General features: G+C 38.5%; 1 protein-coding gene across 1 annotated transcript; it reads left to right on the top strand.

Moving 5' to 3' along the window:
- Positions 1-1093: 1093 nt before the first annotated feature.
- LOC122678030 (proteasome assembly chaperone 1-like) lies at positions 1094-2097 on the top strand. Its single transcript, XM_043878465.1, is given in 2 exon segments — positions 1094-1357; positions 1359-2097. Coding segments are annotated over 2 exon segments (867 nt in total). The 3' UTR covers positions 1962-2097.
- Positions 2098-15552: the final 13455 nt, after the last annotated feature.

Genomic DNA, 15552 nt, shown 5'->3' with positions numbered 1-15552 from the left:
CAGCCAGCTGACCTGTGAGCTGGACCCAGGCAGTCAAGCTCCTCACCTCCTCCTCTGTCCATGGAATGTACACTTTGCCTACCATTCCCACATTGGGAGCTGTCCCCAGGACTCATCCTTGAGTGAGTAAGGTGCTGCTGAGGCCATGAGTACACAGATGAATCCAGTTAAAGCCACTAGATAAATTTTTACAATTCTGATGGGCAGGTGCGGAGATGAACTTGTCTTGAGGCTGCCCAAGACAAGCTTTGTAAATAAGTTCCCTTGCTTATTAAAACCACCACCTACCAGGGAATGTAACTTTGCGCAGCCAGTATGGAAAAGAGTACAGAGCTTCCACAAAAAAATTACAACTAGAATTACCATATGATCTGGGTTTCCCAGGTGGTGCCAATGCAGGGGATCTAAGAGATGCAGGTTCAATCCCTGGGTTGGGAAGGTCCCCTGGAGTAGGAAATAGCAACCCACTCCAGTATTCTTGCCTGGAAAATTCCATGGACAGAGAAGCCTGGCAGCCTACAGTCCATAGGATCACACAGACATGACTGAGCGACTGACTGACTATTCTGCCGCTGCTACTGCTAAGTTATTTCAGTCATGTCCGACTCTGCGACCCATAGACGGCAGCCCACCAGGCTCCTCTGTCCCTGGGATTCTCCAGGCAAGAATATTGGAGTGGGTTGCCATTTCCTTCTCCAACTAACTGACCATATGATCTAGCAATTCCACTTTTGGGCATTTAATCAAAGAAAACAAAAACATTACTTAGAAAAGATATATGCACCTCTACGTCCATTGTAACATTATTCACAATAGTCAAGGTATAGAAGCAACCTACGTGACCACTGATAGATGAAGGATAAAGAATCTGTGGTATATACACACAACGGAATATTACTCAGTCATGAAGAAAGAATGACAAGATGACTGGACCAGAGGGAATTATGCTAAGTGAAATACAAATACAGACAGTGAAAGACAAATATCACATGATTTCACTTGTATGTGGAATATAAAAACCAAATCAAAAATATAACAAAACAGAGGCGGTTCAGTGGAACCGCAGTTAGGCTGGGAGAGCGTGAGGGACGGCATGTTGGCTACATTCTTCGGAGAGGTGGTGCGGACGCCGTGCCGAGCCAGGACGGAGGACGAGGAGGAGGAAGAGGAGGGGAGGAGGGAGACTCCCGAGGATAGGGAGGTCCAGCGACAGCTGGCGCAGAAGAGGGAGGTGCAGCTCTTTCGAAGACAGACGAAAACAACTTTGGAAGTTTCTCTGCTGGAAAAACATCCTTGCTCCAAGTTTATAATTGCGGTAGGAAATAATGCAGTAGCCTTTTTGTCGTCATTTGTCGTGATTTTCGGGAGCCTGGGAAGAAGTCGGTTGTGCTAAACTCTGGAATGAATGGTGTAGGACAACGGACACCGCGCACCTGTCCCCCGCAGAGGCTTTTTGTGTGTTTTATCACCTGAAATCGAATCCCTCGGTCATGCTCTGCCAGTGCAATTGCTACGTGGCCGAAGATCAGCAGTATCAGTGGCTGGAAAAGGTTTTTGGCTCTTGTCCAAGGAAGAATATGCAAGTCACTGTTCTCACATGTCGCCATGTTACTGACTATAAAACTTCAGAATCTACCAGCAGCCTTCATACTCCTTTCCTGAAAGCTCTAAAAACTCAGAATTTCAAAGAGCCGCCTTCCTGTTCACTGCTGGAGCAACCAAATATTGTCCATGACCTTCCTGCAGCAGTTCTGAGTTACTGTCAAGTATGGAGAATCCCTGCAGTTCTGTACTTGTGTTACACTGATGCGATGAAGTTAGACCTGATCACAGTCGAAGCTTTTAAGCCTGTACTTTCTTCCAGAAGCTTAAAGTGTTTGGTTAAGAATATTCCCCAGAGCACAGAGATACTGAAGAAATTGATGACAACAAATGAGATTCAGAGTAACATTTACACGTGATTCCCAAGATCGTTTTGTACAGTGTATCACCCATCCATTCCTTTAAGGGCAGCAGCATACCCTGTTTTGTAATTACTTTTTTCCACGGGGGTATTATGAGGGTGTTAACAGAATAAACTTATTTTAAATTAAAAAATATATATATAACAAAACAGAAACAGAGTCATAGATACAGAGAACAAATCAGTAACGGTCACAGATACAGAGAACAAACAGGCAGATGCCAGAGAAGAGAGGGGTAGGGAGATGAGTGAAATAGGTGAGGGAAATAAAGAGGTACAAACGTCCAGTTACAAAATAAATGAGTGACAGGGATTGAATGTACAGTGTGAGAAACAAAGTCAATAACAATATAATATCTTTGTATGATAACTAGACTCACCATGGACTAACATCTAGACTTAACATTTTGTTATGTATAGATATATCAAATCACTACGTTTTACACCAGGAACCAAACATATTATTACAGATCAATGATACTTCAAAAACAAAACAAACTCATAGACAAAGAGATCAAATTTGAGGTTACCAGAGACAGAGAGTAGAGGGAAGGCAAAATGAATGAAGGTACTCAAAAGGTACAAACTTCCAGTTTCACAATAAATAACTACTAGGGATGTAATGTACAACATGCTTCATAAAATTAATACTGCAGTAAATAATACATGAAAGTTGTTAGGAGGGTAAATCCCAAGAGTTCTTATCACAAGGAAGTTTTTTTTTTTCTTTTTCTTTAATTTTGTATCTATATGAAATGATGGATGTTCACTGAATGTATTATAATAATCATTTCATGGTGGATGTCAGTCAATTCATTATTGCTGTACACCCTAAACTTATACAATACTGTATGTAACTACATCTCAATAAAACTGGAAGGCAAAAAATAATAAAAATGAATAAATGAAAGCACTACCTACCAGTCTGGAGTGGTCTGCCTCTTTATTTGCTCTCTCCTTGCCCTATGTGTACAGGCACCAGTTTGCAAACTAACAGCTATCAGTATCACTACCGAAGAGAGGACACTTCTACAGTTCCTACAGGGATTAAAAAGATAATAAGAGAATAATAGGAACAACTCTATGCCAATACATTCAACTTTGACTTAAGAGGTGGCAAATTTTTGAAGCACAAATTAACAGACACAAGAAAAAATATAAAATTTGAATATTTCTATATTTACTAAGCAAATTAAGTTTATAATTAAAAACTTTCCCACAAAAAAAACTGTAGGCCGAGATGGCTATACTGGTTTTGAATATTTATTTAAGGAAAGACTAATAGCAATCCTGCACAAATTCTTTCAGAAATTAGAAGAGGGAACACTTCTCAACATATTTTTTTTTTTTTTTTTTTTGAGGCCAGTATTACCCAGATACCAAAACCAAACCTTTCGAGGAAAACTACAGACCAATATCTCTCATTAACATAGATGTAAAAATCCTTAACAATATTCCAGCTATCAAATCTAACAATATATAGGACTTCCCTGGTGGCACAGTGGGTAAGAATCCACCTGCCAATGCAGGGAACACAGGTTCAACTCCTGGTCCAGGAAGATTCCACGTGCCATGGAGCAACTAAGCCCATGTGCCAAAACTACTGAGCCCATGATATAGAGCCTGTGAGCTGCAACTGTTGAGGCTGTGTGCCACAACTACTGAAGTCTGTACACCCTAGAGTCTGCATGCTGCAACTACTGAAGCCCATACACCTACAGCCTGCATGCTGCAACTACTGAAGCCCATACACCTAGAGCCTGCGCTCCACAACTAGAGAGACCATCACAATGAGCAGCTCATGCACTGCAACAAAGAATAGTCCCCACTCGCTGCAACTAGAGAAAGCCCACACAAAGCAATGAAGACCTAGTGCAGCCATACACACACAAAAAAATCTAACAATATATAAAAAGTATAATACATCATTTGCAAGTAGTTCTATCAAAGGAAATGCAGTACTGATTTAATAGTAAAAATTAATCAACTTTGTGAATATATACCACTGTATTGTACACTGAATTTTATAGTACGTGAATTTCATCTCGATTTAAAAATCAATCATTACATTAACAGACTACAAGGGGGAAATTACATGATCATCCTAATACATATGTGTGTATGTGTCACTCAGTCATATCCGACTCTGCGACCTCACAGACTGTAACCTACCAGGCTCCCCGTCCATGGGATTTTTTCAGGCAAGAATATTGCAGTGGGTTGGACGCAGAAAAACTTTAGATAAAATTCAAACACCCATTCACTATACACACTCAGAAAAAAGAATAGAAGGAAAATTAGTATAATAAAAAACATCAATCAAGATTGCCAGGAGAAATATCAATAACCTTATATATGCAGATGACACCACCCTAATGGCAGAAAGCAAAGAGGAACTAAAGAGACTCTTGATGAAGGTGAAAGAGGAGAGTGAAAAAGTTAGCTTAAAACTCAATGTTCAAAAAACTAAGTTCATGGCATCTGGCCTCATCACTTCATGGCAAATAGATGGGGGAAAAAATGGAAACAGTGACAGACTTTATTTTCTTGGACTCCACAATTACTGAAGATGGTGACTGAAATTAAAAGACACTTGCTCCTTGGAAGAAAATCGATGACAAACCTAGACAGCATGTTAAAAAGCAGAGTCATCTCTTTGTCGCCGAATGTCCATCTAGTCAAAGCTATGGTTTTTCCAGTAATCATGTACAGGTGTAAGAACTGGACCATTAAGAAAGCTGAGTACTGAAGAACTGATGCTTTCGAACGGTGGTGCTGGAGAAGACTCTTGCAAGTCCCTTGGACTGCAAGGAGATCACACCAATCAATCCTGAAATAAATCAACCCTGAATATTCACTGGAAGGACTGATGCTGAAGCTGAAGCTCCAATACTTTGGCCACCTCATGCAAAGAGCCATTGGAAAAGACTTAGATGCTGGGAAAGATTGAGGGCAGGAGGAGAAGGAGGCAACAGAGGATGAAATGGTTGGATGGCATCACCAACTCAATGGACATGAGTCTGAGCAAATTCCAGGAGATGGTGAAGGACAGGGAAGCCTGGTGTGCTGCAGGCCATGAGTTACAAGGAATCAGACATGACTGAGCAACTGAACAACAACAACAAAGGATATCAACAAATAATCCTGTTATCACAAGGCAAGGGTATCTGCTCTCACCACTTAAATTCAACAGTGAACTGGAGGTTCTAACTTCTGCATTAAGGCAAGAAATTAAATAAAAGGCCATAGTAAAACTGTCTTTATTAAAACAGCCAATATGATCATATGTATAGAAAACACTGAGGGATCTATTAAAAAAAACCTACTAGAGTTAATAAATGAATGTAGCAAAATCAAAAGATACAGGGTAAATAGAAAAAAAACTATGTATTTTTATGTACTAACAATAAACTAGAAAAATACTTTTAAAATTCCACTTACTACTAATCTAAAGATATTAACTACTCAGGGATAAATTTCACAAAATACGCGCAAAATCTATGAACTTAAAGCTATAAAAGAAACCTGTAGAACCTGATGGGAGAAACTAAAGGCCTAAACTAATGGAAAGATATACCATGTTTATGGACTGAAATACTCAATGTTATTAAGATGTAAGTTCTCTCCATATTGATTTACAGATTCAGTGCAATCCCAAGTAAAATTCCAGTTGGTTTTTTGTAGAGATCAGCTCTTTCTAAAATTTACATTAAAATGCAATGCTTCTAGAATAATCAAGGCAATTTTGAAAAAGAAGAGTTGGAGGACTTAAATTATCTAATTTCAAGATTTGTTATAAGCTACCATCATCATCACCATGTGTACTGGCATATGTATGGACAATATAGATCAATAGAGCAGAATCCTAGAAATAGATTTACATATATACAACCAATTGACTTTCAACAGAGGTGCCAAGAAAATTCTATGAGGAAAATAAAGCCTTTTTGATAAACTGTGCTGGAATAACTAGTTACCTGTGGAAAAACTATCAACTTGCCCTTTTCTTTACCTCATATGCTATATAAAAAATAACTTGAATCATAGACCTAAACATAAAAGCTAAAAGTATAAAACATGTAGAAAGAAAATATAAAAGAAACTCTTTGCAACCATGGAGTAGGCAAGGATTACCTAGGCAATCAATCAACCATGAGCTACAAAATAAAACCATAGACTTCCCTGGTAGCTCAGCTGGTGAAGAATATGCCTACAATGCAGGAGACCCCGATTCGATTCCTGGGTGGGGAAAATCTGCTGGAGAAGGGATAGGCTACCCACTCCAGTATTCTTGGGCTTCCCTGGTGGCACATCTGGTAAAGAATCTGCTTGCAATGTGGGAGACGGGTTTGATCCCGGGCTTGGGGAAAGCCCCTGGAGAAGGGAACGGTTACCCAACTCCAGTATTCTGGCCTGGAGAATTCCATGGACTGTATGGTCCACGGCGGTCACAGAGTCAGACACGACTTAGCGACTTTCACTTTGACAAAGTAAAAAAAATAATAAATTGAAGTTACCAAAATAAAAGACACAGCTAAGAAAATGAAAAGGCATGGATCAGAAGCAAATATCTCACACATATTTGTGTTCTTTTTATATGCGTTCTTTATTATATTCTGTATATAAGTCCCCTGTTAGATGACAAAGAAACAGCAGCTGTTTTTGTGCAGCAAAAACTAGATTCAAAGAAGTTATGGCTAACAAGCTGATACCTCAAATCCTTTATATTCACATAGTTTTTTTTTTAATTTTATTGAAATATAGCTCATTTATAATGTTGTGCTAATTTCCGCTATACAGCAAGGTGATTTATTTGTCCATATATTCTTTTTCATATTCTTTTCCATTATGGTTTATCACAGGATAGTGAATATAGTTCCCTGTGCTATACAATAGACCTTGTCGTTTATCCATCTTATATATAATAGTTTGCATCTACTAATCGCAAACTCCTAATCCTTCCCTTCCCTACCTCCCCTTGGCAACCAAAAGCCTGTTCTCTATGTCTGTGAGTTTATTTCTATTTCATAGATATGCTCATTTGTGTCACCCTTTAGATAAGCGATATCATATGATAACTTGTCTTTCTCTTTTTCAATTGAAGTATAGTTGATTTACAATATTAATTTTTGCTGTAAAGCAAAGTGATTCAACTGTACATATATAGACACATTCTGTTGTATATTCATTTCCATTATGATTTATCCCAAGACACTGAATATAGTTCCCTGTGCTATGCAGCAGTACTTTGTTGTTTATCCATCCTATATGTAATAGTCTTACAACCCCAAACTGCCAGTCCATCCTTCTCCCCCTGCCTTTGGCAACTGCAAGTCCGTTCTTTATGCCTGCGAATCTGTTTCTGTTTCACAGAAACATTTATATATTCATTTGTGCCATATTTTAGATTCCATATAAAAGTGATATCATATATTTGTCTTTCTCTTTCTGACTGACTTTTCATAGTATGATCATCTCTAGGTCCATCCATGTTGCTGCAAATGGCATTATTTCATCCTTTTCATGTCTGAGTAATATTCCACTGTATATATACCATTTAGCTTGTGTTCTGGCAAAACCGCAAAATTCCTTGGCTACCACAAGTCACATTAGTTGACTGTGAAATTTCTCAATCTTTTTTTTTTTTTTAAATAGCAGTATATGGATCTTTAGTTGCAGCATACTAACTCTTAGTTGTGGCATGTGGGATCTAGTTTTCCGACCAGGATACGAACCTGGGCCCCCAGGATTGGGAGCAGGGAATCATAGATACTAGGCCACCAGGGAAGTCCCTCATCATCTGTTACTTTAAGACACACACTCCCATCAGAATGTCTACACTGAGAACCATCTGCACCTTCAGAGGGTTGGCAAGGTTAAGCCTTCTCAACTGCACAGCTGAACTTCTGCCAGGACTGAAACTGTGGAATCATTTGCCAGTGGGGAAAGGGAGAAGGGAAGGGAACTGTGGGGCAGGAAGTGGTAACCCTGACTCACCAACCTGCCTTCCACAACTACCACCAGATTCAAATCAATGGAGAAATGAAAAAGTAAAAGTAAATGATGTTGGGTCAACTAAGTAGCCAACTGAGAATAAAGATGGATCCATAAGGATCACAAAAGGATAACTTCCAAATTGCTGTCAAGGATTTAAATGTAAAAACAAAACCGGCACATTTTGTAGAAAAAGCCCTGAGGGAATTTCTACAGAACTTCAGAGTAGGGAAAGCCTTTCCAACTATGACATAAAACCCAGGAGCCATAAGAGAGACTGATTCATTCTACTACTGAGAGAGTCAATTCCTAGGCAGGTTGATAAAAAGTATGGGGGTCCCCAAGGAGAGAGGGGTCTGGGGTTCTCGAGGAAGAGGAAAGGACAAATGTTTTCCTCCACATTCCTTAGTCTTAGTCACATAAGATGTTTTTATCTTTAAGCCTCAAACTGATGATTACACAACAAACAACTCAGTTTAAACAACTCAGCTGTACTAAGGATTATATAACAACAATGTATCCTGCCTGAGGACAGTTTCTCCTTCCAGAAAACCTTCTGGCTAATCCTGTTATCTTAAAATGTAAGCTATGGGAGTGGGTCTAGTAAGATCTTTACAACCTCCAGACATTCTTTTGATTCATTGTAATAACTAATTAAAAAGTGTGTAACTCCATTGCTAACACTAGCAAGGGGGCACTTCTTCTGCCCCCATATGATGTCTATGTCAGAAGCTTTCTCTCTTTTATACTTTAATAAAACTTGATTATACAAAAGCTCTGAGCAATCAAGCCTCATCTCTGACCCCAGATTGAATTCTTCTCCTCTGGAGGCCAAGAATCCCAGCGTCTTTCGTGGTTCAGCAACAACCTTTCACACTCTGTTTTATTCATTTCAATATGCCTTTCATTCCAACAATAGTAATAAATGAACTTCAAAGGCCAATATGTTATTTATATGCCAAATCCAGAGGTCAATTCTCAGTCTTCATTCTTTTCAATCTCACTGTAGTACACTGTAGTATGTGACAGTATTAATCATCACTATTTTCTTGAAACACAGTTTTGTTTTGTTTTTTTCCCCTGACTTTCAAGGCACCACACTCTGCTGGTTTTCCTACTATACTAGCTGCTCCTTCTCTGTCACATTCCCTGGATCTTCCTCTTTTCCTGCTCTTAAATATTGCAGTATTTCTGAATTTAATGCTCATCTCTATCTACCATTATCCCCATCTCATATAAAGGTTGATATGCTGATTACCTGAAAATTTGCACCTCTTGATAATCTCTCCTAAACTCCAGATTCATATAGCCAATTGCTTACTTGACATTTCCAGCTGTGTGCCCAATACATTTCTCAAAGTTAACATATCTAAACCTAATTTCTTGACTCTCGTCAGAAGCTGCTACTGTCCCTTGTCTCTATTCTCATAAGGCACCACCACTATCAGCTCTGGCCAAAAATTTTAGATTTTTTAAATTGAAGTACACTCGATGTACAGTATTACATAAGTTCATAAGTTACAGGTATATAGTATAGTGATTCAAACTTTTTTAAAAATTACACTCCATTTATGAGGGAGACCTGAGTTTGATCCCTGGGTTGGAAAGATCCCCTGGAGAAGAGAACGGCTACCCACTCTAGTATTCTGGCCTGGAGAAGTCCATGGACTCTAGAGTTCATGGGGTCGCAAAGAGATGGACACAACTGAGCAACTTTCACTTTCATGGTTATTATAAAACACTGGCTATATTTTCTGTACTGTACAATATATCCTCATAGCTTCTTTTTAATAGTTTGTACCTCCTAATCTTATACCCCTATCTTGCCCCTCCTTCCTTCCTTCTCCCCACTGGCAACCCTAGTTTGTTCTCTTTATCTGTGAGTCTGCTTCTTTTTCATTATAATCACTAAATGGTTTTATTTTTTAGACTTCAGATATGTGTATCATACAATATTTGTCCTTCTCTGACTTATTTCACTTAGCATAGGACCTTCCTAGTCCATTCACGTGATCTTGCCCAGTTGGTTTTTTGGCCTGAGGCATTCCAGACTGGCTCTGCAGGCTTGGTGGGTAGGGTCAGGTTTTGATGTTTAATAAGCTAGAGGGAGGTACCCTCCCACAGTGGTAGGAAAGCTCCCAAGAATAGCTGTCACCAGTGTTTACATCCCCAAGGTGAGCTGTAGCCACCACCATTCCCACCTCTCCAGCAGACTTTGCAAGAACAGCAGGTGGGTCTGGCTCGGGTTCCTATCAAACTACTGCCTTTTCCCATATTTGGGGGCTTTCCAGCTGGCTCTAGTGGTAAAGAATCCACCTAGCAATGCAGTTTAGACGTTAAGAGAAACGGGTTTGATTCCTGGGTAAGGAAGATCCTCTGGAGGAGGGCATGGCAACCCCCTCCAGTATTCCTGCCTGGAGAATCCCATGGACAGAGGAGCCTGTCAGGCCGCAGTCCATAGGGTCCCACAGAGTCAGACACGACTGAAGTGACTTAGCATGCACGCACGGTGCATTTGAGATTTTGAGTGTGCCCTTTAAGAGGAAGGTATCTATTTACCCCCTGTCCTTTTGGACACCCAAAATTAAGACCCACTGGTCTTCAAATCCAACTCTGAGGGCTACTCTTCCCTTGCAGGATCCCTGGGCTGGGGAGCCCAAAGTGTGATTCAAAACTCTCACTCTTGAAGAACCCCTGCAATATAATTATTCTCCAGTTTGTGGATCTCCCACCTGGGGATACGAGGCTTGATTCAATATCATGAGTCTGCCTCTCCCAACGTCTTCTTGTGGTTCCTTATGTCTTCAATTGTAGATCTTTTCTGGCAGGTGCCAATCTTTTTCACTGATGGTGTTCTGAAGATAGTTGTGACTTTGGTGAGCTCATCAGAGAAGGTGAGGTCAGAGTTTTCCTATTCCATCATCTTGGCCAAACTCTAGAGTCATTTTTAACTCCTATCCTCCTCTCATATTCTACATCCAGTACTGGCAAATCCTGTTAAATACATGTTCCAAATGCAACCATTTAAGACTGCTCTACCACACCATTTAATCCAAGCCACTCGCAACTCTCTCTGAACTATAGTATAATAATAGTCCCCTAACTGGTCTCTGATTCCATTCTTGTCTCCTTCAGTCTATTCTCTACATTACCACAGTGATCCTTCTAATACATAAATCAGATCATATCTTGATCTGATCCTGCTTGATCAATCTTGATCCTGATCTCAATCTTCCAATGATGTGCCATCACATTTAAAATAAAATCCAAGTCCATATTATGTGATAGCCCTTGGCTATCTATCACTGTGTCTTACTACTTTCACTCTGACTAACAGTGCTATGTGGTGTGGTGATGTAATGTGTGAGATATTGATAAGAGCTATGAAGAAAACTAAAGCAGAGTCAAGAGACAAAAAGCAATGAGGGTGCTATTTTATATAAGATATACCTTACACCTCTCTGAGGAGGTGACACTTGAGTAGAAACATGAAAGGATATAAGGGAATGAACGGTGCAAATATCTGCTATAACAAACTTGGTAGTTTAAAACAAATGTATTCTCTTACACTTCCATAGGTCAGAAGTCAGACACAGGTTTCCATCTTCTAACTCAGCAATCTTACATTTCTCTGACTCTGTCTATCTTTACATATTTCTTTATGACAGCAGCTCGAAAAGCTTCTCCTAGTTCATACAGGTTTCTCAAGATGCAGGTCAGGTGGTTTGGTATTCCCATCTCTTTCAGAATTTTCCAGTTTGTTGTGATCCACACAGTCAAAGGCTTTGGCATAGTCAATAAAGCAGAAGGAGATGTTTTTCTGGAACTCTCTTGCTTTTTTTGATGAGCCAACGGATGTTGGCAATTTGATCTCTGTTTCCTCTGCCTTTTCTAAAACCAGATTGAACATCTGGAAGTTCACGGTTCACGTATTGTTGAAGCCTGGCTTGGAGAATTTGGAGCATTACTTTACTAGCCCGTGAGATGAGTGCAATTGTGTGGTAGTTTGAATATTCTTTGGCATTGCCTTTCTTTGGGATTGGAATGAAAACTGCCCTTTTCCAGTCCTGTGGCCACTGCTGAGTTTTCCAAATTTGCTGGCATATTGAGTGCAGCACTTTCACAGCATCATCTTTCAGGATTTGAAATAGCTCAACTGGAATTCCATCACCTCCACTAGCTTTGTTCATAGGGATGCTTCCTAAGGCCCATCTGACTTGGCATTCCAGGATGTCTGGCTCTTGGTGAGTGATCACACCAACATGATTATCTGGGTCGTGGAGATCTTGTTTGTATAGTTCTTCTGTGTATTCTTGCCACTCTTCTTAATAGCTTCTGCTTCTGTTAGGCCATTTCTGTCCTTTATTGAGCCCATCTTTGCATGAAATGTTCCCTTGGTATCTCTAATTTTCTTGAAGAGGTCTCTGGACTTTCCCATTCTTTTGTTTTCCTCTGTTTCTTTGCACTGATCCCTGAGGAAGGCTTTCTTATCTCTCTTTGCTATTCTTTGGAACTCTGCATTCAAATGGGTATATCTTTCCTTTTCTCCTTTGCTTTTTGCTTCCCTTCTTTTCACAGCTATTTGTAAGGCCTCCTCAGACAGCCATTTTGCTTTTTTGCATTTCTTTTTCTTGGGGATGGTCTTGCTCCCTGTCTCCTGTACAATGTCACAAACCTTCATCCATAGTTCATCAGGCACTCTGTCTATCAGATCTAATCCCTTAAATCTCAAAGTATATGCTATTAATCACATCTTTAAAGTCTGTTTTGCTGTGTGAGGTAACAAATCCATAGTTTCCAGTTATTAGAGCCTGGACATCTTTGGAAGCTATCATTTTACCTGCTATACCTGTCTTCTGCCCCAGAAACAGCATTTATTTTTAAGCTTATGCAAGTCTATTTTATATGTCTTAAACTATTTACAATTTTGTTCTTGTAAAGGCTCATTTGTCTCAACAACAAAAACTATTCTTACATATTTTGTTTTTCTTATTATTGCTATAACTGTTTCCATTATCTTTTCTAACTGGTTTTCATATCCATCTACTTTGTTATGAATTTAACCTTAATTCAAGGAGTTCTTCGTTCTCCTGGGTTTTATGGTTCTAGAGTCATTGACAAAGATAATTTTGTCTAGTAGTTACACTGTACTTAGCCATATACACTTTATTTGGCCACAACTTCTAGAACCATAATTAAATATTAATGTTGACAGTGACAATTCTTGGATATATGCCTTGTAAGAGAAATTATTAAGTATGAACCTAGTATTCAGTGTAAGATATTTTTGTCAAATTACAGAAAAATCATAGTTTTCAAAGGGAAATAATACTAGCTTTTCTGGCATCCTTTTACATAATTGTTCATTTGATCACAGTTTTATTTTCTTACTGGCTGAAGGTATTCATTTTTTTCAAAAGTAAAGTTATTAAAGCAGGGCTCCACTCAGCCCTACTGAATTTTGAATTTTTTCAAAAACTTTTACATGTTAAGTAAACACATACAGAAAAAAAATGCCTAAAGCATATGTACAGCTTAATGAATTTTGAGCATTATATTATATATATTATAAGGTGAATATGCATGTAACTAGTACTATCTAGGAATAGATCTCTCCCAGAACTCTAGAAGCCTTCTGAGTTACCCTTCTACATCAAAACAACTTCTTTTACCCTGACTAATGGTAGTTATTGCCTTGTTTTTCTTTATAATTTCATATTTTTCTAACATTATATTTACAATGTATGAATACTTAAACACTATCTTTTCATTTTTCCTGTTTTTGAACTTTATATGAATGAAATCATTAATTATGTACTCTTTAGTTTCTGATTTTCTTCACTCAACATGGGAGGGAGGTTCAAAAGGGAGGGGATATATGTATACCTATGGCTGATTCATGTTGAGGTTTGACAGTAAACAAAATTCTGTAAAGCAATTATCTTTAATTAAAAAAAAGAAAAAATATAACACTACTCACCTTTGTTATATGTTAGGAGTCAATGCATTACTCTGAAAATTGATAAAAATATAGGGGGGGAAAAATCAAGCATTTATCCTTCCTTTCCTGAACAAACTGTAGTTTTCATAGTAACTAAATTGTTGGTAAGGTAAGTTTTTATTTATATAAGTATTTGATTAATAAAGAGAATATTATTATTTGCTCTGTAATAAAATAATGGATCTAGACAATAATGACTGGTGACTGGTAAAACCACTGGGTGAAAAGTCAATAGAGAACTTTTTCATGGATAGATTAAGTTGACAATACCAGAACATACTGATCTCAGGATGGAGAAGAAAAATGACACAGCACCTAAATATATAAAGCAAATGTTAACATGCCTGAAGGGAGGAAACAGACACCACCACAATAATAGCAGGACACTTTAACATCCAACTTTCATCAATGGATAGATCATCCAGACAGAAAATCAATAAAGAAACAAAACACATTGCAGAAATGTACTTAAGAAACATATACGGAAGATTCTATCCAGAAGCAACAAAATACCTATTCTTCTCAAAGGCACATAGAACATTCTCCATTAATGTCTCCAGGATACATTAAATGTTAGGCCACAAAACAAGTCTTAGTAAACTTAAGAAGATTGAAAGCATATCAAGTATCTTCTCTAGCCATGGTGGTATGAAACTAGACATTAATTTCAAGAAGACTGGAAAATTTGCAAATACATGGAGGTTAAAAAACATGCTATTGAACAATCAAAGAGTCAATGAAAAAATCAAAAGAGAAATTGAAAGATACCTTGAGACAAATGAAAGTGGAAATACAACATACTAAAACTTATAGGATGTAGCAAAAGCAATTCTAAGAGGCAAGTTTAAAATGATAGATGCCTGCCTCAAGAAACAAGAAAAATTTCAAATAACTTAATTTTATACCTCAAGAAACAAACAAAAAAAAAGAAGTACAAATAAAGATCAAAGTTAGCATAAGGAAGTGTTAGGGGAGTGTAACCTCCTTGGTTCTGTCTCTTCTCAACAAAAATTTGAAGCGATGGACGTTAAAGCTCTCCGCGTGTCACAGCTCTCAAGACAGACCATGTTATAGCTCTCAGGTCTCAGACCAACCATGTTATAGCTCTATAGCTCTTAGACAGATCAGTGTTACAGCTCTGTGTTACAGCTCAATTTTATTTAGAAAATAACAAGAAAATACATCCCCGAGGCGTGAGGGCATGACCCAAAGACGCGAAGAGAAGAGAGGGCCCCAGCCCTTTGGCTCCTCTTTTTATATGTTTTTTTCTTACCCCTTGGCCTGCCCTATGTAAAATGGGCTAGCCAAGAGTGCTGTTTGTTCTACTGAGGTCCTAAGTCCGGTCCTTGGACCTTCCTTTGTTCTATTTTTGTGGGCTTTTCCCTTGTCTTTTAGCCACTGCCATTCTGGACTCCTGTTTCCTAGTCTAACTACCCAACAGAAGGTCTGTGTAAATAACAAAGATCAGAGTGGAAATAAATAAAACAGAGACTAAAAAGGCAATAGAAAGATCAATGAAACTAAGTCCTGGTTGTTTTTTTTAAAGATTTAATAAACAAAACTTTAGCTACACTAATTAAGAAAAAAGAGGACC

This window comes from Cervus elaphus, chromosome 3, assembly GCF_910594005.1.
Source record: "Cervus elaphus chromosome 3, mCerEla1.1, whole genome shotgun sequence".
Lineage (NCBI taxonomy): Eukaryota > Metazoa > Chordata > Mammalia > Artiodactyla > Cervidae > Cervus > Cervus elaphus.
Note: the sequence above shows the minus strand (reverse complement) of the source record. Positions and strands in the feature narration are given on the sequence as shown.